General features: G+C 46.9%; 7 protein-coding genes across 7 annotated transcripts; 2 read left to right on the plus strand and 5 right to left on the minus strand.

Annotated features, from left to right (window-relative positions):
* Positions 1–196: 196 nt before the first annotated feature.
* On the minus strand, positions 197–3,719 carry F4813DRAFT_87207 (glycoside hydrolase family 31 protein). The gene is made up of 4 exons (XM_049248986.1): positions 3,436–3,719; positions 2,977–3,374; positions 2,185–2,921; positions 197–2,131 (listed from the first exon to the last, which is right to left on the minus strand). The coding sequence occupies exons 2-4, from the start codon at positions 3,206–3,208 to the stop codon at positions 323–325; spliced, it is 2,778 nt and encodes a 925-aa protein (XP_049099336.1). The 5' UTR covers positions 3,209–3,374; positions 3,436–3,719; the 3' UTR covers positions 197–322.
* A 658-nt stretch (positions 3,720–4,377) lies between these two features.
* On the minus strand, positions 4,378–8,076 carry F4813DRAFT_87347 (uncharacterized protein). The gene is made up of 3 exons (XM_049248988.1): positions 7,262–8,076; positions 6,815–7,209; positions 4,378–6,767 (listed from the first exon to the last, which is right to left on the minus strand). The coding sequence occupies exons 1-3, from the start codon at positions 7,352–7,354 to the stop codon at positions 4,649–4,651; spliced, it is 2,607 nt and encodes an 868-aa protein (XP_049099337.1). The 5' UTR covers positions 7,355–8,076; the 3' UTR covers positions 4,378–4,648.
* A 352-nt stretch (positions 8,077–8,428) lies between these two features.
* F4813DRAFT_381066 (general substrate transporter) lies at positions 8,429–10,213 on the minus strand (the record flags this gene model as incomplete). The annotated part of the gene is made up of 4 exons (XM_049245632.1): positions 8,429–9,722; positions 9,784–9,947; positions 10,005–10,087; positions 10,165–10,213. The coding sequence occupies 4 exons, from the start codon at positions 10,211–10,213 to the stop codon at positions 8,429–8,431; spliced, it is 1,590 nt and encodes a 529-aa protein (XP_049099338.1).
* A 4,534-nt stretch (positions 10,214–14,747) lies between these two features.
* On the plus strand, positions 14,748–17,303 carry F4813DRAFT_87221 (FabD/lysophospholipase-like protein). The gene is made up of 3 exons (XM_049248987.1): positions 14,748–14,953; positions 15,034–15,601; positions 15,653–17,303. The coding sequence occupies exons 1-3, from the start codon at positions 14,884–14,886 to the stop codon at positions 16,926–16,928; spliced, it is 1,914 nt and encodes a 637-aa protein (XP_049099339.1). The 5' UTR covers positions 14,748–14,883; the 3' UTR covers positions 16,929–17,303.
* A 1,663-nt stretch (positions 17,304–18,966) lies between these two features.
* Positions 18,967–21,118, plus strand: F4813DRAFT_87658 (uncharacterized protein). Its single transcript, XM_049248989.1, has 2 exons — positions 18,967–20,514; positions 20,582–21,118. The coding sequence occupies exons 1-2, from the start codon at positions 19,440–19,442 to the stop codon at positions 20,932–20,934; spliced, it is 1,428 nt and encodes a 475-aa protein (XP_049099340.1). The 5' UTR covers positions 18,967–19,439; the 3' UTR covers positions 20,935–21,118.
* Positions 21,119–21,302: 184 nt separating this feature from the next.
* Positions 21,303–23,219, minus strand: F4813DRAFT_389961 (MFS general substrate transporter; the record flags this gene model as incomplete). The annotated part of the gene is made up of 4 exons (XM_049246935.1): positions 21,303–22,439; positions 22,531–22,618; positions 22,674–22,956; positions 23,024–23,219. 4 exons carry the CDS (start codon positions 23,217–23,219, stop codon positions 21,303–21,305), a joined length of 1,704 nt encoding a protein of 567 aa, XP_049099341.1.
* A 730-nt stretch (positions 23,220–23,949) lies between these two features.
* Positions 23,950–25,226, minus strand: F4813DRAFT_361226 (uncharacterized protein). The gene has a single exon (XM_049243509.1). It carries the CDS (start codon positions 24,997–24,999, stop codon positions 24,292–24,294), a length of 708 nt encoding a protein of 235 aa, XP_049099342.1. The 5' UTR covers positions 25,000–25,226; the 3' UTR covers positions 23,950–24,291.
* Positions 25,227–26,068: the final 842 nt, after the last annotated feature.

Genomic DNA, 26,068 nt, shown 5'->3' on the forward strand with positions numbered 1-26,068 from the left:
TCTTATGCTGAACCGTTCTTCCCAAAGAACGTGACTTGACAGCAGATGCCTAACGAAGCCGGTTTTTCGTAGGTCTCGGGTTCGAATCCTCTGCCCCTATCCGAGGGGATTCGAATCTGGGACTGAGCTTTTTTTTATTCTTTTTTATTTTATTTGTTACAGATGGATAAAAAAAGATAGGCAGAGTTAGATAGATCGATGATGCTTTTATTTATTTATTTGTTTATACATTATACATAAATATTAGACTTAGTACGTATTAATTACCATGTGGATAATATGTTTTTACTCCCCCGTCCCCCTTTTCCTTTTACCAAACATTTTATGCTTTCCCAACTTCAACAGTAAACGCCTCCTTAAGCACCTTATCTACATCCACCGTAACCACGTCTTTCGCAGCGCGCTTCCTGCACCCGCTATTCCCAGAACCTCCATTCCCGATGCCCAAGAACGTGACCTTGCTTATCCTCAGCTCGTCCGGCTTGTACCCAAACGTGCCGTTGACAGCCAGCACGCCGTCTGCGTACTCGAACGAGATATCGCTCGTGGCAGGCTGCTCGATGCTCGCGCCGTCGTCGAGGTACAAGCGACCGCTTGCCTTGCCGTCCTTGCCCACAGGGACGATGATCTCGAAGGGCTTGGTGCGCACTTCGGTGGTCGTCATGGCGGACTCGGCGCGCAAGGGAATAATTACACCGCCGCGCAGGAATAGCGGTAGATCCGACCACTCCTGGTCCGCGACGGTAATAGCCTTGCCCTCGCCCACGATGCGCTCGTGCGTGAGGAAGTCGTAAAAGATGTCGTCGGGGAGGTACACGTCAACGCTCGTGCTGTTCTCCTCGGTCACGGGGGCGACAAGCAGGCCCGGGCCGAGGAAGTACTGGAGGTCGAGGGGGTATGTGTTCTTGTCGTGCGGGTAGAGGAAGAATAGCGGGTTGACCATGGGTGTGCCGTCGAGGGTCTGGACATGCATCGCCGTGTACATGTAGTCGAGCAGGCGATAGCGGATATCGATGAACTTGCGCGCAGACTGCGTTACGGTCTCCCAGCGGTATAGTTCCTGCGAGATGGCTTCGAGGCCGTTGTGTACACGGAAGAATGGTGCAAACGCACCAAGAGCGGCCCAGCGCGAACAGAGCTGCTCCGTGGTGTTGCCGTCAAATCCGCATGTATCGGCACCTACCATTGGGATCTGATACACGGAAGCGAAGGCCATCATGCTCCTGATAGCAAGGCGGTAATGGTGCCATGTTGATGCGTTGTCTCCCAGCCAGTGCCCGACTTTAGTGCCGGCTCCGGCAAAAGTCGAGCGGGTGATGATCATGGGCCTCACGGTAGGACGTCTTTGGAGCATAGCTTCCTGAGATGCAATAGACATCATGGTGCCGTACAAATTATGCGTGTCGTACATGGTTAGGCCATTGTGGTGAACCAGATCTGTGTTGACCGTCTTGTTCGAGATACCGCCCTCAGCTGCGTTCGCGCTATCGGTGTTCGCGGCCTTGTTGTGGATCGCGTACTTTGGGAAGAGAAGATCACGGTCTGGTAGTCCAAGTTGCTGACCCTCTGTCTGGATCGGCGAGAGGAAGACGCTGTCAAAGTGTGCCGGGGGTGTACCATCACGGATTTCTAGGGACGTCACTTCGGTCTTCTTACAGTCAGACCCTTCGGGCTGGAAGTCGCAAGAAAATCCAGGCAGAGGTCGAGGAGGGGTTCGGACAGGAGGTGGGTCTGGCGGGTATCCCTCAGCGGAAGCTTCGGGGTTATCGCAAGGGAAGAAGCACGGGAAGTTAGAGGGTTCGTTCATATCAATCCAGAGGGCATCGATATCTATCCCGTTCTCAGGAGAGAAGAAAAGAGAAAACTCATTATTCCAATACTTGGAGATGTTAGGAGAGAACCAGTCAGGGAAGGCCGTAACTCCGGGCCAGACAACGCCTTTCCACACGGTTCCGTTTTCACGAAGCATGAAGATGTTGTCATCAACGCCGCGTTGGAAAGCAGTAGGGAAGTCCTGGTAGGCCACGGCGGGATCCACCATAACGACATAATGCTGGTCGTGTGCGTGCAGGTAGTCAACTAATTCGCGCGTCTTGTGCAGAGGATATCTTTCCGGGTCCAAGGAGAATACCTAATGGTTGTTAGTTTGAGGGGTAATATTCATAGACAGCAGTGTGAGCTCACTCTTCGACGGTACATGTAGTCGATATCATTCCACATAGTCTCGAGCGGGATGCCAGCTTGACTGTAATTGTAGACTACCTCGGCCGATTCGAAAATGTCCTGGTATCCGTACCGGCAGTTCTGGAACCCCAATCCCCAGTACGGCTGCATCACGGGCAGGCCCACGATTTCGCCATACTGCTGCGCAACTTGGACCGGGCTCGGGCCTGAGACGAAGTAGAAGTCTAGTACTCCGCCGAGGGTGTTGTATTCGAGATACTGCCCGGATTCAGCCGTGTTGTTGATCAAGATATCCATACCGTTGGAGTTCAAGAAGAACACGCCATGAGTACCCGATTCTCGATGTTCGTAATACACGGGATGGTTTCCGTATAGATTCGCACCTTCGGGGACGCCGAATGAATCCTGCGACCAAAGCGTGCGGATGTAGTCGGTCGTGTTCAGCATAAAAGGGTCTGAATGCTCGCCAAGGCCATACAGACTCGGGTTTTCGGGTAACTTCGTCCTTAGACGCAGGTACTGCGACTCGAACACTATGTTGGCAGCCGACGTGTCGAAGAGGACCTCTCCCGAGTCCGAGCGAGATACGGAGAAGGAGAATGGGCTTTCTGTATAGTCGAACTTCAATGCCGACTGCGCTTCTTCGGAACCCTTGGCTTCTGGCCGAGGGAAAACGGACTCGGGAATTTGATAGACATTGTTAGCGGCATCTTGGATCTTGACGTGGAGCCTCGTGTCTACGCGACATTAGTGAGATGCTCAGATATTAGCGTCTGCAACAGCTCGCCATACCGGTGTCATATGAGACCTCGAGAGTCAAGTCTTTCAGATCCGTCCCGTACACATTGCAAGCCTCGCCGGCTAGCTTTAAATCCGCCGTCAATCCTGACGCCGTGCTAACAACATTCGAAGCGGTATAGCCCGGGCAGGAAGCGAGAGGGTCGTCGGACGGATAGTCTCGTCGTGCGAGAGCAGCAGCCGAGACCGCCGTCGCCACCGTAATAAGCGACAGAAGACTTGCCATGCTGGTCAGATGTGCCAGGTACTGGGAGGTTGTCTCAAAACGCCAATCTCCACGTGGAAATTATGTGACCCGATGCAGAGGAACATCTTTTCCGTGGGCCGTGGTGTTACCCTAGAACTTATATACGTTCATATTTACAATACCTAACCTAGGCATTTAACCTGATCTAGTCTACTACGTAAGAGTCGTCCCATGGTAATAACGTAGCATCGTGATCAACTACCTACCTAGGCTCCGCTCCCCGCATATACCCCAACATTCCCACTGCTACTCCGCTCCACCATGTTCCATGCCATCATGCCTAGCCAAAGAGGGCGGAGTGAAATCAAGTCGGAGGCTCTTATTTTCTTCGATGGCGGCGCTTTCACGGAGCTTCCCCGGACCTTTTGCTAAGGACAAGAGACTTGGTCAACGCGACTGAGCGCGGTCAAGCGCTATTCTCCGCAGCTTCTCATCTCCGCACCGAGCTATTAAGAGCTCCCCCGCAGGAGCTCCATCCTAGTTTGCTTTGGCAACCAATGAGAGCGCGAGCCAGAACCCGGTCAGTTCTATAGAGGCCCCCTTTTTATAAGCTTGTTTGTTCTGTCTAAGTTGACCATGTGGGGAACAACACCAAGTCAGGTTTGTCTCCGCAAGACTATGGACGGCAAAAGGACCTAGTCAACATGTGGTTTCGCCGAGTAAACCGAGGCTATACAAAACATATATACATATATGGTTCGATGCCGGAAAGGTAAAAAGGTGTAATATTAAAAAGTCAGTCGCCAAGAGGACTAGTTGTCTTGGTAAAAATGTCTCCATATCACTTATACTTGTAGAAGCAGCATGTATAATCTACCCTTACAACGATATTAACATGAAAAAACTACTCAGTCATCACCACTCGTCACGGCCATAATGACACAGCAACCATTCTATAAAAAAATTCCTAAAACCGAATTATGACGCTGAAGCTACTCTACAAGAACGGCCAAAGACGAATTTGCATCATGTTAAATATAAACACCCGACTCCCAAGTCGATCCGGAGCCGCAATACCATCACCAGATGCGTGCTAAACTGGGCAACGCTCAAACTGGTCCAGATAAAAAAAGATATACCGAACCAAATTATGCAGGCCTCCCTCCCCTTCCTAATGTCTATCTCAAACAACCGACCCGGTGGACATTCGCAAGAGCATGCTCGAAAGTGGTATATAGTCGTACAGTCGTCCCTGTAGTCTGCGCTGAACAAAATAGAAACGTCAGGTGATCGTGCCACATCTAGTTGGGATACACCCGGTAAAATGAGCAAAGGAAATTCGTAAGCCTGCCCCGTTAGACCTCGCGAGGCACGTTATTTTCATCCGATCCCTACGCCCTCAAGAACAACAAGAAAAAAACATTTTCCCCCGAATGCTTCGCTTTGGGTAGCATTCTGTATAATATATATAGCTCAGCGTTATTCGTCCACATCCATTTTGTCCACCATCGTACTCGCTGCTATTATGGTGCGGTCTTCTTGGTCCCTGTCCTGTTCCTGGTCACGATCTCTGTCTCTGTCTCTGTCTTTGTCTCTGTCTTTGTCTCGTTTGTTTCCGTCGGATTGATATTCGAGGTTGTTGCCGGCAGATTCCCGTTCGGGGTTATTGTTAGATCCACTACACAGCCGATATTCGCCGTCATCTCGACGTTCAATAATACCTTCTTCCAAGGCCCATTTTGCTAAAAGGCGGTCAACGCTGAGCCGCCCCGCTTCGCCCTTCTCCATATGCCTACCGACGTGCTCAGTCCATTCGTCCCAAGAAGTAGGCCCTTCGAAAACACTCGCACAGTCCGACTTGGGGCAAGAGGATCTCTGTGGAGGTTGTCTCCGAGTCACGAGACATGTTTGCTGCATATCCTTCACGTGCGTTTCCCAATCCAGTTGTAATTTACTATCACCCTTCGCGAGGGCCTTTTTGATTGCGAAAGGGGCGTGCATGCGACGAAGATGTTGTGTAAAGAGATCCTTGCGGTTGAATTCATTCCCCTTGCCTTCAACCGTGCTCTGTGGGCAAGATGAGCATCGATAATATTGGAGACACAAATGTTGCGAAGCAATATGTCTTTTCCATTCATTCTTAGACCCAAAAGTGCTAGTGCAACCAGCGAAGGCAAAGGCACAAGGGAACGGTCGAGTATGAGCCGCAGCAATATGCTTACGTAGCGATGAATAATCTTTAAAGGGGGCATGACTGCAGTGATTACAGCGTGTCTCCTGCTTTGGCGCTTGCTTTTGAAGCGATCGCCGCTGCTGTTTAGGTCGTGCGGATGGTGGTGTGAATTCGGGATTGTACAGAGTCTCATCTGCCCCAGATTCATTTGCCTCGTGGGGCGAGACTTCATCACGACGAGTGGTCGTCGTATTTTCCGTAGGAGTAGCTTGTACGTGAGCTGCAGATATATTATCGCGGCTTAAGGGCCGAACATGGCTTAAAGCCTTCAACTGTTCAGCAGCTTCCTGCATCTCAGCAGAATCTTCGACATCATTCTTGGCTATGGCGGTACCCGGCCTTGAGCTAGCATACGCCATACCAGGGGTACCAGATGGTTGCGGTAGGGTCATGGGATCAAGCCTGCTCATGCTCTCCAAACGAATAGGTGTCTCCGGTCGTAGCTGAGAATGGCTAGGAAGTTCATGCCGGCGGACGACCGGCGTACTTGCAGCCACTTCTCGAGCTTCAAGGAGCATCCGGCCGTCTTCTACGTCCTTCGCCGATGCCTTGTTAACGGAAACGGAACCAACTAATCGATTGTAAAGATGTGTCATATTATGAGAATTCACATATCCTAAGAAGCAGCAGACTTTGTCGTGCTGGACAACATTCCAGACTGGAACCGGCATTGAAATGAGTAACATCGTAGGCGGCCCTAGAAACATGCCCTCGACAGCAATTTTCGAGGCAATAGCAGGGGCGTTGTGAAGCCAGTGGTTGAATGAAGACATGTCCGGGCTGGCTTCGCCGACAAAAGTCGTACAAACTAATACTCTGGGCTCATCGAACGTTAGGTCCGCAACCGCGTTTGGGTGGATAATTGGATCTTCCCGGGACGTCCTCAATAATTGGGCATCCCCGTCAATTCCAGCTTGCGGGGATCGTAATTGCATTTCGGCGTGAGATGGGAGGGGAGATATAGAGATAACTTGACCTTTGATAGAACTTAGAGCATATAGAACCGGTAACTTTTCAGTGAGCGCTATGCTTTTGCTAGCCCCGTTAGTTAACCCAGACGCCTGTATTAGTTCTTGCTGTCTCTGAATAGCCACTTCGTGATATAGACGTTCGGAATTAAAAGGTCGCCCGCCGCTAAATTTAGCCAATGCTTCTGTAACATAGGATGTGAATGACCGTAAGCCGTGATCTCGAGAATAATGCTCGGGTGAATTAGCCGCAATGATCTGTTTGACACTGCTACCCTCTGGAATTGGCTCTTCTTTGGCAGCACAAGTATCAAGAAGCAGAAGCATATCAGACTGAACATCTTCGAAGAGACAACGAACTCCACTCCACCTTAGTTTCGAATCCCCCTCCGGATTACTGATCATATGTTAGAGCGCCTTCCATGCTACCGTTTGGTGACCTACCTTGCCCAGTAGAGTTGATTATCCGTATCAACATAGCCATATCCAGCGTAGTATATTATTAATAGATGATCGGGTGCCGCATGTTCAAGAAACGATGCCATACGAACGCCGAGTTTAACGCTAGCATTTAAACCTGTAGGTATGTTGAAACGCTCGGTGCGGTAATTATACCGATCGCAGAGGACTTGATCGAGGGCGGCAAGGTCGTGTTCGACGGCATTGTCTTCTTCCCATCGCAGAATCAGGACATAGGTCTTTGTATATGGTGATTTTTGGGTTTGACGATATATAAGCATGGCGGCATCTTGCAGATGCCTCGCGAATGACTCGAACTCGTGTCTTTCTGGGGGCGGTGGGGGCGCTTCTTGGACCTGGTAAAGCTGTGCGGGCGGCGCCTATTGATGTGAGTCCACGAGTCGATGGGCACATCAATTGAATTATACCTACAGGCTCGTGGGGGAATGGAGGCGGATGCGGAGGACTAGCTTGAGCCTCGATCTTAGGAGCTAGCCTTCTCTTCTTTGCCGCCGGCTGATCCATCGGATGTCAATTGAACGAGTAACACGACGACGGAGGCTCTCGGCAGCAATTGTAAATATAGAAAAAAGTGTAACACCTCAAATATTGGAAATCATCCGCACTATGATAGAAACGGCGATGGCACTAAAGAAAGACCATGAAGGGCGAGATGGGGAGAGATTGGGAATGATCAGGCTACGGGCGAGGCTGATTCGGGGGATGTGGTGCGTCGCTTGGCCTCGATGTTTAGTCCATGTTTCTAGAGTCCCCTGCTATGCCAAGTCTTCGATACATACATATTTTTCTTGAACCGAACCCCCGCAATTGTTACCTACCAAAGCGGCAAAGATCCACTAAAGAATTTATCTGTAATGCTACCTGTACCATGTAGAGTGGAGTTTCAAGCCTCGCTATAATGTAAGCACGTATACTAGTAAACGCTAGTATCGTTAATACATCTAAAGATATTATTCATCTTTAAAGACCCGGAGATGCAGGGCACTAGCTCCAACGACCTAGATAGGTAGGTACCTAGATAAACAATTCGGCTCTAAGGCCTTCTATTGGCTGGCACAATTGTTGTTGAGATGTACAATACTCTTCGACGCTTACGCGTTGCTCCAGAATGATTCAAGGTGAAGAAATTAAAATAATAGAGTCGGGCAATGAGTGGTAGTTATGTCAATAATTATTGGAATCAAGTAGAAGAATTGAGCTTGCCTTTTCCTGTTATATACATAGGTAAGCAACCTAAGAGGTATGTAACTATGTCTTATAGCCTGAGATTCTACTTGGCTCCAATATAAATGCACATAGCTAGTCGTAAATAGTCACAAATAGTCGCAAATATGAACCATGTGACTTAATCAATGTCTTGTACTCATTTTGGGGTATATAACCTCGAGTTCTTCATCAGCCCGTGGATTTTGAGCTTATAAGGAATAAAACCTATGTCCTGATATTTCCTATCAAACACGCCCCTCTCAACATTTCACGAAAACATGCTTTTCATTACGATGTCCTGCGACACCCTACGTTCCTGTCCACCCCCCTCTAACCGTGTAACTAGTGTTCCGTTACAACTCTTCTTCAACTCTAAATCTTGGCCGAGGTTGAATGTTCAATGCCGATCTTTTCTTCGGAGCTGACAAGGTTGCGTTCGATGCGGAGAATGGAACGATCGTTGTGGGTCTTCCAAGCCGGGACACCAATATATTTGAAAGAGCCGGGGCCGTCGTCCTCAAAGGTAGCGGCGACCTCCTCAAGAGTCTTATTGGAGGTCTCGGGGAACAGGAAGAATGTGTGGAAGAACATGACGAAACAGAATACGGCGAACAAAACATACGTCTTCCATGTGATGTTAGCGAACGAGGGGGGAACGAAGTACGCGAGCGCAAAGTTGAAGGCCCAGTTAGCAGACGTAGCAAGAGCAACAGCCTTTCCACGCACGCGAAGCGGGTAAAGCTCAGCTGGGTAGGTCCAAGAGCAAGGACCCCATGTCGGCGCGTAGGATGCGACGAATAGGTAGGTACTTGCGATCACAGCCGTGGCGGGTCTTCCACTAATGACCATGGAGATGGCAGCGGTATCGAACTGGTGAGGGGCAGGCGCGTGCGAATATACGGCAAACAAACCAGCATTGATGGAGAGCCAGAGGCACATGAAGAACGCACCGATAAGCATGGTCGGACGACGACCCCACCTATCAAGCCAGATAAGAGCCGGAACGGTCATGACGACGTTGATAATGAACTGAATACCGCTAGGCAGTAGTACATCATCACCCGAGCCCGTCATCGTGAAGATGTAGGAAATGTAGTACATCATGACGTTCATGCCGGTAAGCTGCGACCAGATCTGAGTGAAGATACCAATGTGAGTTCGGTTAATCATCTTAGGACGGAACAGCTCTAGGTAAGACACGTCTGCATTCTGACGCTCGAAGTCAACCGCTTCCTTGATTTCTGCCATCTCCTTAGCGACTAGTTGAGAGTCAGGGTTTCCTTGGCCGTGGACCAGAACGAGCACTTCTTTGGCCTCCTCCCAACGATCGTGCTTCGCTAACCAACGAGGCGATTCGGGGAGAACCGTCAAGCCGAAGAAGAGTAGAAGGGCCGGAATCATTTGCAGACCCCACGGGAGACGGAATGCGGCGGCTCCGTTGATGAAGCTGGAGCCGTAGCATAAGAAGAACATGATCGCAATACCCCAGGTGATGGCCCATTGTTGCATTCCAATGAATCGACCTCGTTTAGACGGCGGTGACAACTCGGAGATGTAAACCGGAACCTGAGCCGAACAGATACCCACGCTGATACCGTTAATGATACGACCGACGATTAGCATCGGGATGTTTTGGGCAGCGCAGATAATGATAGAACCGATTATCCTGAGAGATTCACTGTTAGAAGAAATCTATTTGCACGTGGACTACATCGCAGAGAACATACCAAATAATGGCACCGATCTGAATAGACGTCTTTCGACCGAAGATATCCGTAAGGACACCGGAGATGAGAGCGCCAAGCCAAGAACCTCCGGGCATGGCGGCGGTGATGCCACCTTGTACGAGAGCATCTGGACCCTGGCACTCATTCGTTCCAGGTTTGTTGCCCTGCGATTGTTAGCTTAACGGTATAGCAGGCAAGATTCCTAGCTCGGGTAGACTAACTTGCTGGTTAAACTGGCACTTGTAGGGGGCAGTTGAGATAATAGCACTCATAGACGAGATATCGAAACCGAATAGCGCGCCACCTAACCAGGTTATTAGTATCCCACAATGGCAAAGCCTCAAGTAACGAGAGGCGGCGGCATATAGGTGAAGAGCTTACCTATGACGGACGTGGCCGCGATAAGATAAATATTGCCAAACTTCTTCATGGTTGTCTAAGACCCCGCGTGGTCTATTAGCAGCACATATAGCTTTGCTGAGTTGTTTAAGTGCAGAAGTGTGCAAGAAGAACAATGCTAAAAATGTAAGACTGAAAGATGAGAGAGGGACGATCCATTATTATATGCAGAAGGAGCGCCCACGGTTGTTGTTGGGGCGGCCAGGATTAGAGTGGTGTAAATTTTTTTTAAGGTTGGTACATGCATACAAACAGATACATAAGGTTTACAAACAGGTGGTAGCAAGGTAGCTACGACCCCAGGACCCCCAGGACCCCCAGTTGCTTTGATCTGGCAACAAAGGCACATTTGGTCACTGGACCTACTCTATTGCCCTGTCTGGCAGTGTCTACCTGTTGTGGCGCCCCGGCCGGGGGACGTTACAGATGGATAGGCGGGTTTCTACGTAGCATGCGGATCCCCAGATTCATTGATCCCACGGATTGGCATAGGCCCTGGTCAAGCTAAGCTACGAGATCATCACGGGACTGATGAATCAAGTCATACCAGAAAAAGCATGGAGCGAGCAAGCAAGCAATTCTACCCTTGTTCGGATCTCTTTAGATTTTTCCTACAACTACAACAATGCCCGAGCTCGTAATATGCGTTCCCGACTGGGAGGCCAGAAATGGAGGAGGTAACAGTGGTCTTCCCAGGGCAATGGGATTGCCCACAAAATTCTGGAGGTCACACGCGTGCTAGCTCTCCCCGTTGTGCCATATGCGGGTAACAAACTAATCCACGGGTAGAGAGACTTTCCTATGGCGGCGCTTATTGGTTGCTGGAATGTTCAGTCGGGGAAGAGGGTTGCATGGATGGACAGCTGTATTAGGCTTTAGCACTTTAAAGCACTTTAACATTGAACCAACAGCATCCCAGAATTCTGGATAATCATTTCTATACGCAAATAATCACCGCCTGTATGGTCAGCAAACCCAGATAGAATGCAGGCTCTGTACATAGTATGCAGAAGTCGAGCGTAAGGGAGGGCTTAATTCCATCTTTTTAGGACGCAACCAAATCTAGAATTCCGGGGTAAAGTTTAAGAATCTAAAATTGGCCCGCCTGGTTGTCTCGAATATATCAATGGCATTCATCTTGCTGTCGAATTCTTGTCTCAGTCATTTTCTCGACAACGATGAAGACGGCAAGATGCAAGATTGGAAAATACGTGTCTTAGGTAATAGACAGTACCCGATATTAGTATGTACAATTATGATACATGACCTCATTATGGAATGATGTCAATGTCCTATGAAGAGAAGTTGGTGGTGACGCTCCTTCCCTCCTAATCCATTTATGCGTCTCCACTACGGGCCGAATAGAATTTGGGGAGAGCTAGGGACCCCGGCGATTCTCCAAACCCCCTGGGGAAAGGCTCGGGGTAATCCATTCGAACTTCTCAATCCCTCTTTTCCAAGTTTCAATCCGTCGTCCCGATGAGTCTAAAGATTAATTATCAGTTTTCACGTTCGTGACATACTAGCCCAGCCCGGCTTCTCTTCCTTTTCATAAGCCTCGGGTCTTCCGTACACCGATACGGTTTTATTGCGCGTATGCATATGTTTATTTGTTCTTTTATACGAATGTGACTCAGCGGACTCTGAGTGACCAATTTAATTATCTGACCGTAATACAGCTAAGCAGTTCGTGATAATAATACTTAGCTACACGACGTATCGGCGGTCTGTCAATAAAATATTAGCCTACGGATCCCGGCAGCTAATCCCTTACCTAGCATAAGCTAAGAAATCTTGTTTACTTGGGTACTCGATTGACATTTTAGCTAACATTGAATTGGGTATAATGCATGCAATATGTTCGGAGCCGAGAGCCGTGGCCGTAGCCGGAAAGGACCTCAGTAAAGGCACGCGAACCGGCCTTAACTAACCCGGCCGTAAACAAGGACGTTTGCAGCTTTCTAGACTAATTAACTAGAGATTACCATTCTTTGACATAATATCTCTGTCAAGTCCGTATGTAACCGCTTTCATAGTCAGCTGAAAGAAAGTATCGCCACCAACCTTTTCATAGCTCAGCCGTACTCGCAGAGATATGGCCGAGGCCAAACTTAAACCCACTGTCCACGTGGAAAGTGAAGGGAAGGAATATGGATTCATTCTTCGACAACGCGGAGTGCTACGCGACGTCGCACAACCTGAATCCTCCCGGTTTTGCTCACGCCAGAATCAGAGCACGACCTTCCCGCTCAAAGCTAGCGCGCATCCTTCAGCTTTAATGAGCGGTCAGGTACCATCGTACAACCACAAGCAGCCCTACGTTTCGGCATCAATATTAGGCCAGGAAAAAGAATTGCCTTACCTCTTTAGTTACCCTAGGTCAGGTATAGGAAGTTACTTTCTACAGTACTTTGCTGATGCGAGAGAAATGCATACAGGGACAAAAAAAAAAAAAAAAGAGAGAATAGGAATTGAGTCATGTGTACGTTTGATTCAAGATCAAAGATTTAGAAATATCAGACGACTTTGTCGAAAGCTACCCAGTCATTCTTTCTAGAAAATAGTTATTGAATCCTTCCGGACTTTTGGTCCTTCGTCTTGTTAAATCGGTGCTCGCCGAACATCAAAGTCCTATCCACTAATGACATATCGCCTGCTCCTAGAAGTCACACTCACACCAATAAGTTCGAAAACGGGTGATATAATGCGCATTGCCGTCTGTGTAGCGCTAGCGGTATTTGTTGGTTTCTAGTTGCGACAAACCATGCCGTGTCACTATTGAAATGTTACTAATTTCGTATTTCCCGAGACTACGGAAAGCCGTTATACCAATTTTAGCGGTTTATAAATTGCCCAAGTCAAGCTAAACATGTCGATAGCTCATATTTACAATCTCGAGTATGTTACGAGGATGTCGAGTATGCGTTTATTGTTAACGTGAATCCTTTCATCTCATGTTCAACATAAGATTAATCCTACCTACGGCATACATACCTCGCGAGCAAAGCAGAAGTTTAACTTTGAGGAACAGACATCAACTAAAATGTGATCACGGGATGTCTATGCTTAGGTAGATGCCGAAAATAGATTCCATCCCTTTCCCCAAACCTCTAGGTTCACCGTATTAGCGATGGACGGTCAAATAGCATTGAGCAAACGGCCTTCGCAAACCTAACGCCACTTGAGAACACATTGAGCATAGGTATGTAAGGAGAAATGATCGAAAGCCAGGATCGGCTTCTAGATATCTAGGACACAAACATACTAGGATCGATAATAGGACGTGGCAAAGTTCTAACCTAGGTAGTCTTTTATACCAGTCTTCTTTATGGGACGTGCCTTTCGGATGGGGTATATAGTAGATCCATTCCCCCGAATGATCACTAGCGACTAGCGAAAATATCAGCGATCTACTTTTGATGGAGGTCATAATCTTCATCTCGGCCACGGCGCGGATAATCAAATTATCCTGCATGGAAGTCTTCTGGAAGGCATCTTAGGATTTCTTGTCAGTAGAGCTCTTGAATCCCCAAAACTAATGAATAAATGCAACCTAGAGTCATGGTGGCAATGATATTCCCTCAGTTCGCTCACTCCTGCCAATGAAAATACGCTATTATGACTGAGCCACAATGCTCGAATCTTGGGTATTTCGTCAACGGGTATCCGTGCGATTCATGTAGGCTAATACATATGTACATAAGAGATGCTAACCAATGAACTCGTTGATTTAGTGTCTAAATAAGAGGGAGCCAAAAACTAAACAGCTATGTAGATTAAAGGATTGGACGTCATACATCCTTTGCCGCTATCCATGCATAGATCTATCTAGATGGAAACTTCCAAATATCCAAGATACATATTCATGGTGACGAGCATCCTCGTTTACTGACGGGTAAATATTTTTCTTATAGCTTCTCTCAATCGCAACTGACTTACAATCACAGCTGACGGCAAGATACGGCAATGGAATGCAAAGAATTTTGCAACTGCACGTGGCTTATAGCCTCGATTTGAACTCAGCCCTCTAGTTAGTGTCGGATAGCAAGTCGTACGGACCTACATGTACCTAATCGTAAATTCAGGTACAAGCTATGCGGTATCTTCCGTATCTTCCGAGGATCTTTGGTACATTAGGTACATGTAGTGGGTACATCTGATCACTTCCGAGCAATATCTGGATATTACGGGCTTGGCTGTGCTAAACGATGTACATGTGACGTCTTTTGTAAGGTATGCACCTAATCCTTACAGTGACTTCCATGAATTGAATGCTCAGCCACACGGGACGAAGATACTGTTTTGCGCCTTTGATAGAACTTTGAATCTTAGCCATTAATAACAATTCACTCTTCAACGACATTGTCAACATCGTAAGCGCTTGTTCAGCTTTCTTATTCTAATAAAATTTGACTAAGCGTGAACTAAGAAGAAAATTTCGGTATTTTTATACTATCGCACTTCCGGTTACTTCTACGCGACAATTAATACGTACTTTTGCGACAAGATTGTGGCGTTCCCAGTCACATTCAGTTCATTTACCTTGTAGACTGACGTCGTCACCGGACGAGGGTAGCGAACTTAGCGGGGCGGCGGTCTCAACATATTTTTCTGTCAAATTTACAATCTCGCTACATTTACACATACACATCTACCGTCAACATATCTAAAGACCGAGTTATTTATCCCATCGCGACAAAGATGGAGTCGGAGGGACAGCTTAAGAGGAAAGACACCACCAAAGGTCCTCCGTTGAGGATACTTAGCTTGGGTAAGTTGTTTACCCCACCACCTTGATACTATATATCGGGTATACATGAAGACTAACTCGGGCGCTTTGCGCGGTCGCAGATGGCGGGGGAGTTCGTGGCTACTCCATGTTTATTATCATACAAGAAATAATGCTTCGAACCTACGTTGAAATCGAAGGGAAAGCACCAAAACGCGATCAAATCCCGAAGCCATGCGATCATTTCGATTTAATAGTTGGAACCGGTACCGGCGGTCTAATCGCCTTGATGTTAGGGCGACTCCGATTAAATCTGGAGCAGTGCAAAGAACTGTACGTCCGGATGACTAGGATGGTTTTCGAGAGCGATAAGACTTTTGCTGGTATACCGTATCGCTCGACATTGTTTAAGGCATCTATGCTTGAGCGCGCCATTAAGGAAGCCGTAAGAGAACACACTTGGTCTGATGATGAGGGAAACGACATCGGAGCAGATATCGTTAGTCCGATATCTGCCGTGTCACGGACAAGCGCTGCTTCGAGTGGTTTCCCGCGACGGCACCAAAGCAACGCGAGCGTCGTCAGTTTCAGTGGACGTAGCCCAGCGAGCCAGGCTAAGTCAACATTCCGCGGCGGGCAGGGTAACCCTGATGCACAGCTATATGATACGAGAGAAAATAGGACAAAAACGTAGGTGCCATTTCTTTTAGTTTTACGGTATAATGGCTAATATTTTCGTAGTGCTGTAACGGCCATGTATAAAGGAACAGGTAGGGGCGGTGCTCCTGCAGTGCTCCGCTCATATGACTCGAGAAAGGAGCCTGCCCCAGAATACGACTGCAAAATCTGGGAGGCTGGTCGGGCAACATGCGCGATTGGGTTGGCGTTCAAGCCTGTTAAAATTGGGCAAACGGTATTTCACGACGACGGTTCTGGGACTTTTAACCCATCTCCTGTTGCCCTCGATGAGGCTACGGTTAACGAATGGCCGGGTCGTGATGTGGGCGTCTTCATCAGCATAGGAACCGGGAAACGGCCAAAGGGTACCGAGCAAAATTCGCACCTATGGTACGAAGGCTTTATGGGCGAATGGGGAGAAGCTAGAAGGAAGTTGATTTCCAAGGTGGAAGGCTGCGAAAAGATTCACGAGCGCATGAAGAATGAATTATTGATGAAAAGGGGCGTTAATATTGAGAACTACTACCGATTCAATGTTGAAGTCGGCGTTGGAGAGTTCGCTATGAATGAGTGGGATCGATTGGGCGATATCAGCACAGGCACGAAGAGGTATCTGTCTAGAGATGTCGAGCAGAAAATGGTGCAGGAGTCCTCGACAAAATTGGCAAAGATCCACAAAGCAAAGCAGAGGTATGAGAGGCTCGGTCGCATACCTAACATCGTGTCTCAGCCGACCATGGGATCAATAAGTGCACCATTAGCGGTTGAGCTTCCGGGAGATTTCCCTACATCATTCCCGGTCCGAAGCAGTCCGTCGGATCGGCAATCATACGAATCGGGCATAGACAACCTTGACCACCTTTCACTCAGTCCTGGCAACCCGCCATCGCCTCGCAGTTCCGATGATCGCCTCCGACCTGCAACCAGCCATTCATCTCCACCTCAAATAGCTATCCGCCCGCAGAAGATGCCGTCCCCTCCTGCCTCATTATCAGCGATCAGACCTCCTCCGGACGACGAGCCGGACCGTCTCGTGGTGACAGCCCCCACGCCAGCACAATACCGGAATGCTGCTGGCAACGATAAAATAGCAATCATGGGAGCTGACGAGTACCCACGAAGACAAAGGGATCATATTGTACAGCCTATGATAAAACCATTTCAGCCGCACCGCATCGAGCCACCTCCTCTACCTCCCAAGACTCCGCTGCCCGAAAAGCAGATTTCAGGCAACCGACGTCCTATCAGAGCTGAGAGTCCCCTACCGCCATACCCCGACGAAGACGGCCCCCCACCAGTAGTAAACATGGCTAGGAAACCGGATTATAGGGGTAGATGATCACCTAACCGATCATTATGTAAAAACTGGAGTTTAGGAGCTACGATGCGGTTTGACCAAGTATGTCTTACCCGCCCAACTAACTTTTCTTACGGCCCGGCGTCTATGGAGGTGGTCATATATAGGCAAGATGCCTTGGCTTTGACGATTGATGATACCATTCGTGCTTACGGGTTGATGTTGACGTTGATGAGTTCTGCTATATGCCTATGTATAATGACGATGATGTTGATTGGAATTCCGCGAATCAAGACTACGAATACCCCTTTTGCTGTTTTTATGAAGTATATGTTATAGATCTTTAGGTTAGCTAATGCTTTTGCAATTTACGATTGGGCTGGCAAAAATTATGATATGATGGATGTGATATAGATAGTTTGGTCTACTGTCGGGCTGTAATGTGCTTCTCTGTATGCGCCTTGCATTGCATCTCCTTCTAGGTTAATGATTTACACCGGTTCTCTTACCGTGCCGGTGTTAGACTCATCACGGCTTCGTTTCATAGATAGACAGACTCGTTGCGTGTCCTGGGGCATCTATTAATCCCTTCGTTACGCGAAGCTACCACCCAGCCTACCCCTTTTTCCTTACCTCAAAGACTACCTACCTACGTCGGCTGTGTGGTGCAATCCTTTGGTATCGCCTACAGAGGCCGACTGCTCGCTCCAAGCCATGCTACACTACTCTCTAAAGCGCCCACATCGGCGCGAGGCCCCAGTTGGCCATGGGCACTCTAAGACACGTACTTAATGTACATTGGCAGCTTCGAGGTAGTTTCCAGAAAACATCTCTTGTATGCCTATTGGAGACGCAGATATCCTCCGACGACTTTGAAACTTGAAGCGCCTACCCGCCGCGTTCAACCCGCATACTTTATTCAAGTAGGCTGGCTACCTCTCAGAACGGGTAAGTTGAAGTTGAATCGGTCCTTGCGTTGATGCTTCGTTTCGTTCCTGTGCAGAAGAATAGACTTAAAATGACGACTCGAACACGTCCCGGACGCGAATGTCTACGGCCGTGATCTACGACGGCAGGATTGACGTGCAATATTCGAGAAAGGAGAACCAGCTGATGCCAAATGTCAACCGGCTCACTCGATGGGTTGCGTTATATTCGATTAGGGTTTGGTGGCGATAGATATTTATTCTAGAACAAATCTATAGGCCAATGGTGAATACCTAGAATTACCTCGCATTTACTTACCGTATTTGCTCGTAGATCCCTGCCAAAATACTACCCAAGTTTACCGACATAACAAGAATTAATATCGTTTATATGAGAATATCTGCTGATATACATACCTACGTACGCTGGCCTTACGAAGTTAAATGTAACTAGGCATACTTAACTACACCTTTATTGTCGTATGTATTAACTTCCGAGTTAATAGAACCCACAGGTTTATAGCTTCATTTCAACGAACCTACATACATAGTGTAATGATATGTAGCTTGGTGGATTTGCCAAGTCTTCATGCAGCCTTTACATACCTAGTTTAAAAATGCAGGACATTTCACTTTCCTTGGTTCTCTCATTTATCCGTAGCGCTTTACAGTCGCAATGATTTCCTATTGGCCGAACTATAGGTCTGAATACTCTTAAGTTATGAGGCTCTGTTGCATATATGAAACATTGCTTACCAAATATATCCTTCAGCTAATCTTAGCTATTCCTGTCTGATTAGTCGTCGACCATATTCAGGCCCGTGTGGCTATGGAATGGGTACCTATCTCTTAGAGACCCTAACAGGGGTATGTTAACGTATCAAAAGGCAACGTTTAATGGCTTCTCTATTAAATATGTCTATACTTAAGATCAACCATAAAAACAAGCCACTAAAGCCATTTTCCGAACAAGATCTTAATAATATACATAGCTGGTAGCGAGGCTTAGCTTTATGGGTCAGATTTCGGACCCCTGTTTGGGTCTCTAAGAGATAGCCCTACGGACAAATATTGCTGTGCCAGATTCTAAACTCGATCAAGCCCTTCTACATAGGCAGAAAAAGACCCGCCCTAGTCGAATATAAGCGCGATCTGTCTAACTTAGGTGTCTGTCCAAGTGGAGCCAATCATCACAGACGATCCGTCTAGGTTAAAGCCGCATGAGCTGAATTCTTAGATCCGTAGTAGCTTGACGTTGACTGCAGCGTTGATTGGAGAGGCCTGCTGCGCCGCACTCCTCCTTCCTAAATGGGAGAGATTGGACCCTGTACAGATGCCCTCATTGGCAAACCCTTGGTAGTCCTACATTGGGAGTCGATGTTCTTTACTCCCCCTGTATCATCCTTATTTGGGCTGTACATCTATTACTAGATGTGTACAGGTACACCAGGTCGTACAACTATTTTCCTCCTCTTCGTTTTTGTTTGCTAGACATTATTTGTTCGCATTATGTCATAATGCTGGGACAGCCGTCGATATCTTCTTGTCCTCCCTGATAGCAGTCCCGAAGTGCCACAAGATTCGAGGCTGCCGCAAATTAACTGTAAAAGGATAAAGAAGGCGGGCCATGAACGAGCATCCAGACTACAGGGTCTCGCAACCCGGGCTCGAAATCGCCTATCCCACTGACCCGGAAGTCATACACCCACCGAGGGAGACATATCCCGCTTTCGTATCCGATCCGGGAATTATACCTTTTAAGGGCGATGCCAGTCCGTACTACAATCAACCCCAGGTCCATGGAGCGTATAGTTCGAAGGAACTAGCACCGCAGCCGCCAGTCCGGAGAGAAAATGGTGAACGGAGGAAGCTATACTTGTTAATCGGAGGTTTAGTTATTCTGACAGTGATTGTGGGTGCGGTAGTCGGCGGTGTTTTGGGAAGCAAGGCAACTTCACACAATGGATCAGCTGTGTCCTCAGATGTGCCCTCAGAACCGGCGTCTTCAAGCTCATCTTCTCCAAATCCAACATCCACACCAAGTAGCAGCACCAGCCAAAGTGTAAACACAACAGCAATACGGCCCAACACAAGGCTCTCAGTGACGGGCCGGCGCATAGAAGGCAACGGCTTCACCTCGCGGCTATTCTGGCAAGGAGGCGACAACAAAATTCGCACATCGCGGTACAGCAGCAGCAGCAGTCAATGGTCAACCCCGCTAGTCTTCAACGATCTAGATGCAAAGCCCGGAACGCCTCTTGCCGGGACAATCTACCTGCAGTTCCCACAATTTGAGTTCTTTTATTTAGATCCATCATCGACGTTCCAGGGGGTCAACTTCTTCGAAGACGAGACGGTGCCCAAGATCGACAGCATCAATTCGGACCGGACGCCTTTCACCGTGCCGAGTGGTTCTCGGATGACCGCTTATTGGCCGTACGTAATTTATCAGAACACGAACACTTCGTTCCATCGCGTGGTTTACGATGGACATGGCAGCGGCTGGTTCAACGACACTGTGCAGGGCTGGGACCACCCGGATGATATTCCGTTGGGCGATACCAACTCTGGTATCGCCGTAGTGCCCATGTTGAGTAGCTTTCAAAGCCCATATACGGCAGGACTTGCATACCGTGATCCGAACGGCCTTCTCTCTATATTCCCGTTCGGTGGCTTCGATACGGGCGTAGCTTGGTATTTCGGTACGTAGGACCCTTTGAGCGTTTTCAACCCTGATGTTAGCTTCTTCGTGTATTAACGACTATGTAGGTACGCCCGGCGTCACGATCCCCTCGGGAACGTCTATCGCTGCATTCGCAATCGGGCGGCTGAATAGCAACACGACGAACACGTGGATCCTGTACCAAGACTCGAGCAATAAAATACAATCTGTCTGGCAGGGAGACGACAATATATGGCAGGGCCCCCAAGAGGTGGGCGATGCGGATGCCGGCACAGACATTGCGTGCTTAACCGAGCAGGTCGGCGATCAGCCTTCGCTGATAAGCCTAGCAAGTCAGACTGATATGAGACGTTGTTATTACCAATATAAAGGCCTAATTCGCGAGAAGCGACTTACATCTTCTAGCTGGGTGGACGGTGCCGCGATTCCGATGGAATAAGTCGGTTGGATCTTACGACGCATTAATTATTGTAATTGGGTAATGTAAAGACGGACATATATCATGGAATGAGGTTATAGGCTATGTAAATTCTATGGGAATAGTTAGCTCGAAGGCTCGGCGTATGCAGCGTGTCTAATGAGAAAAAAGTCGTAAACTGTGTGCGTATAGTAAAATGCTCTGGCTAGGGACAGGACTGCAGCTCTAAGCTATTATTCAATGTTTAATTTCTTCCAGTTATAAAGCTTCTCCAATAAGTGAATGCTACATGTCGAAGTAGACATGATAGCCGTGGACACTCTCGTTTCTTCACGTATAGACCTTAGTTTATAACACTATCGAAGTTCGACTTGGGGACGGGTTGCTACTTATCTCTTATCAATATGTACCGTGGCGAGCGAATTCAACACACCACCTGCAGTCTCGCCTCGAGTATTCAGATCATCTAGGAGAAATTCGGCATCAGATCTTTGATGACGAAGCTGGGTATCCCCTGATTGCCGTATATGTCGCTGCCTAGTAGACTGGTTGAATTCGAGAGCTTCCCAGTTCATGCTCCAGGCTGCAAGGAACGATATACAACCGGCAGTGAGCAGAATGATGAAGCATGCCCTAATGGCATCGACGATGGCTTTTACGGCCAACCGTAGCACCCTCGGGTCAGCATCCTTTAGAATTGGCGAATCAACGCCCGAGAGTAGCTCGCGGATACTTTCATCGGAGAACCCCATGCCTCCGACGGAATCTTTTAGTGACTCGAAGCCCGTACTCTGATAGACCATCCCTGCGATAGAAAGCGAGGCCGCAATGCCGCCTAACTGCGCCATGTTGCTTAGTAGAGCAAGATCCAGGCGGTCCTCGGTACTAGGTAGGAAAGTTGTGCATACTGGTACCCCTAACTGCCAGAGGATGCCAAGCCCAGCGGCGACAACGCTTTCGAATCCCATGACTGCCGACTCGGACATATTGGTGCTTAACATCTGGAATAGACCCCCACCCACTAGAAGGAAGGCAGATCCGACGACGAAGAAGGATTTATAAAATCGTAGTATAGGAAGTAGACGGCCGCATAGCATAATAGTGGATATGAAAACGCCAATGAAGGGCAGCAGTCGGGTTGCCGCCGCAAGCGGATCTAACCCGTGCCTGAAGGCGAAGTATATCGGCACATAATATAACGTAGCGCCGTACGACGCGGCAGCACAAAACGTGCAGATCCAAGTAAGGAGGATAGTCCGGTTGCGAAGGAGCGAGCTAGGAGATAACAAGCGGTTCTCAGGTGTTGTACCGAGATTATATGCCTGTTGTAGAACATATGTGATCACAAAGAAGGTGAAAAGGATCCAGGTGGCGATGCCGGGGTTAATGCCCCAGGTCCCTGTCGACCCGATAAACGCACAACTGATTGCAAAGAGGAGACAGGACCCTATATGCAGTAGATTGCCTATCCAGTCGACCTCCTTGATATGCGTCCATGTTGCTCTCGTGGTTGGCAAAGGCGCCCCCTGAAATACGTGTCAGTTATCACAGGTTAAAAGGTAGAATCATGAAGTTTTAAGAACTAGAATGAGACGAACCTATAATCGGACCCAGTACTAGACCCATGGCAAAGCAAGCACCGATAAAACTCTGTACGAGGCCAAGTTCATGGGGATAGGTAAAGACGATATTAAAACTCAGGATCCTATGATAGTTGTTAGAAAGTTGTTATCAAAACCTACCAAAGGACTAAAATATACCCTTGATATATGATGCTTGAGCCTAAGGCCATCACAGCACGTCCGGCGATGATACACTCGATATTAGGGGCAGCACCGGAGAGGGCGGAGCCTCCAATGATAAACATCATGGATGCGAGACACAACGTCTTAAAGTCTCCAAACTTAAAAAGTTTACGGCCCAGGGGAATCAAAGCGATATTGCAGACAGAATAGCCGAGTGCAACCCAGGACAGTAGTTCGATATGCCCGAAAGCTTTATAAATAGATGCCTGGATGTTGGCGACATTGCTGACATCGTATCCTAATTGTCTCGTAGGTAAGTATCTGGTGATAGAGGTAGAGTGGATAGTAACGGAACGGAAGTTTACCATGCATTATGGTTAGGAAACCATTGGCCACAAGCAATGCCCTCCATTTCCAAGTTGGTAGGCTGTCCCTGGGATGTGAAGCAGCAGCGGGAATATGTGATTGCATGCCCTCACCTTCCTGCGTGTTGGCATTTCCATGAGGATATTCCGAGTCCACTGCCACGAAATCCCCTGTGCCTACATTCGAACGTGACATATTGGGATAGAATATTCTACCACGTTTTCGCTCTGAAAAGTTGTAGGGATTCGTTATGGAATAAAGATAGAGTGGGTTAGAAGAACCATTAATCAAGTTATCCGACTGTTGGTGACCTTTGGTTACTCCATCAGATTTACGACCTGAACCGCGAGTCGTGCAGCAGGGTAACTCGATACCATAACCTTCAAATGCCTTTTTTCTGTTTTCACGACACTTCCCTTCTTAGTATATTGTTCCGTGTTATTGACAAGTAATTTTCTAGCAGTTTGGCCCCAGATTCTCCATTGTCCGCGAGTACTCTTTCACATCAGGTGGGTTAGCACAAGATTTACAGTGTGGACATGGATACCGGCAGCTCTTGATACAATTAGGTGAGAAAGAGGCGACGTATCGAAATTATGGTAATATTGCCTTTTTTTGAATTGGAATTGATTTGATAGAGCCTCAACTAATGTTAGTTTGAGACATCTTAAAGATGTAGATGTTAATGGAACGTTAGGAACAATGGTTCTAGGTTCCAACATTGGCACATGCACCTGCTTTACATGCAGGTCTTACATGAGGTAGGTAGCACATTGGAACTAGATATGGACCTGGCGGAAGTAGCGAATTAGGTACATACCTACCTAAGGTACCTACATGTAGGTATGTATCTACCTAATTTCGAGCAACGGCATGTACTTCCTTGCTGTTTCCATGTAATGACGGGACATTAGCTATTCATTTCGGTTGTGTAAGTATTTGATTGGACAGATATCAAATTCAAGTACCTGGCGCACCCTACGCAAAATTGGAATAGGCTGTAATACTCTCATGAAGCCTGAGCCGTCAATATGCTATCATCTGTACAACTACAGCGGCTATTCGGTAGTACAATGTGTACCAGACGCGACGACATCACCTCCATCATTTAAACCTTCAAGAATACCAGGACTAAAAAGTAAAATTAAAGAAGTACATTTCAGTAGAAATATACAGTGGATTACTTAGTGTCATTGGCATACAAGAATGAAAGCCCAAAGGATTTGCCCCTGACAGTAATACATTCGGCTTACACCAGTTTCTCAGTCTACCCTTCCAAAACCATTTGGTGTAAAAGCCCAGGGAGATATAGGCCATCTTCCTCCTCTCTCATATTAAGTCCCATCATTGCCCGCACAGCGGCAGAAGTCTCCTCCCGGTTATGGATATCGCCCGTCCATCCCAACCAACCCTTGCCAACCCTGCCAAATGCGATAGATGTCTGGGCCTGGATGGGAACAGGACCGAAAACACGAGACTCACTTGTTGATCCCGGGGGCGAAGCATACCACGAGTCGGCAGGAGGGACATTTTTGAGGAAAACTCCTTTCTGAGTATATGCAGCTGCTAGACCGTCATGCCAGAATTTTCGAGGGCCAACGGCAGAGCTCTGAAAGACAACTGTAGTTGTCTCGTACTGGCCATATCGCCAAGGCAAATCCCACACGTCTTTCATCCACTTATTGAAGTCGGTAGGCGCAACGCCCGTCGAGAAGAAACCACCCAGGATAACGATCCCTCCATTTCGGGCATAGTTGACAACCTTGCTGGACAGATCTTTATACTTTGGGGTTGCAATATCAGGGTCGACGATCCAGATGGCTCGAGCTGATGGATGCTCACTTAGAAGCTTCGCCGGGGCATTGCGCTTTGAGTAGGAGGCTTGGTAGATATTAGCTTTCTCCTTGATCTTCTTAAGGCCGCCTTCTAGTTCTCCGCAGCAGAACACCAAGATTGTGGGTTTAGTGTCAGTCATGGTTGAAGACAGGTGGGTTCAGGATGTAGATAGAACGGAGAGATTGGTTCAGAAAATGATTACGGAGGAAACTCATGAAGATTTTAAAGGCGTTTTAACGTGATCAAATAGTTTTTAGTGATACCTAACAATATAAGAGTTGCTCGGTGCCTATTTCCAGGTGATGGAGTTCCAGAATGTTCGACGAGGCAGCCCCGAACCCGTCTGCAAGGAAACGACAATATAGGTCGAAACACCCTTACTGGGGCCACCCTAGTGGGGGCCACCCATTTCCCATACAAAATCAACGATTTCGCATATTTATATTTAATTTAAAAATAAATAAATAAAAATATACGGTCTTTGATTTTAAATAAGGTATTATATTCTTATTATATATAAAAATTGGAAAAAATGTTAAGGTTAATATTTGTAGTAAAATAAATATAAAAGTATACATTAATAATTATATATATAAATTTATATGTAAAGCTGTTAAGGGATATTATTGCTTATAATTTTACCAATTAATATAATATAAATATAAAATTAATATTATTAAATAAAGACCGTTTTAATATAACTTTTAAATTAAATATAAAATATATGTCACACAATTAATATGTATTAAATAAGCGTTATATAAGGTTTAATTTATCATCTTTTTAATAATTTAATTGATTGAGGTAAAATTGTGGGAACGTATGTTATACCGTTATTTTATATAAAACTAAAGATTTTTAAATTATTTAATATAATTAATAAGTTAATTTAATTTAAAATATTTTAATATTTCTTTATTATTTAAATTATTAATAATTTAATTTTAACCCGGAAAAAGGCCTTTAATTACTTTTAATTATTATTAATATATATTTTTTATTTTATGGTTATCTTACCATTTAATTCTTATAATTGCTTTATTTATAAAAGGTTTCCAATATTTATTAAGGTTAATTAAGTTTTAAATTATTTATATAAATTTTTTATAAAGGTTTTAATAAATTTATTTACGATTATATCTTTTAAAATAACGTAATTTATTTTAATACGGTTTTATTAAGCTTTTTAACGTAGTTAATAATTATAT

Source organism: Daldinia decipiens (assembly GCF_022478715.1).
Source record: "Daldinia decipiens strain CBS 113046 unplaced genomic scaffold F4813scaffold_18, whole genome shotgun sequence".
Classification (NCBI taxonomy): domain Eukaryota; kingdom Fungi; phylum Ascomycota; class Sordariomycetes; order Xylariales; family Hypoxylaceae; genus Daldinia; species Daldinia decipiens.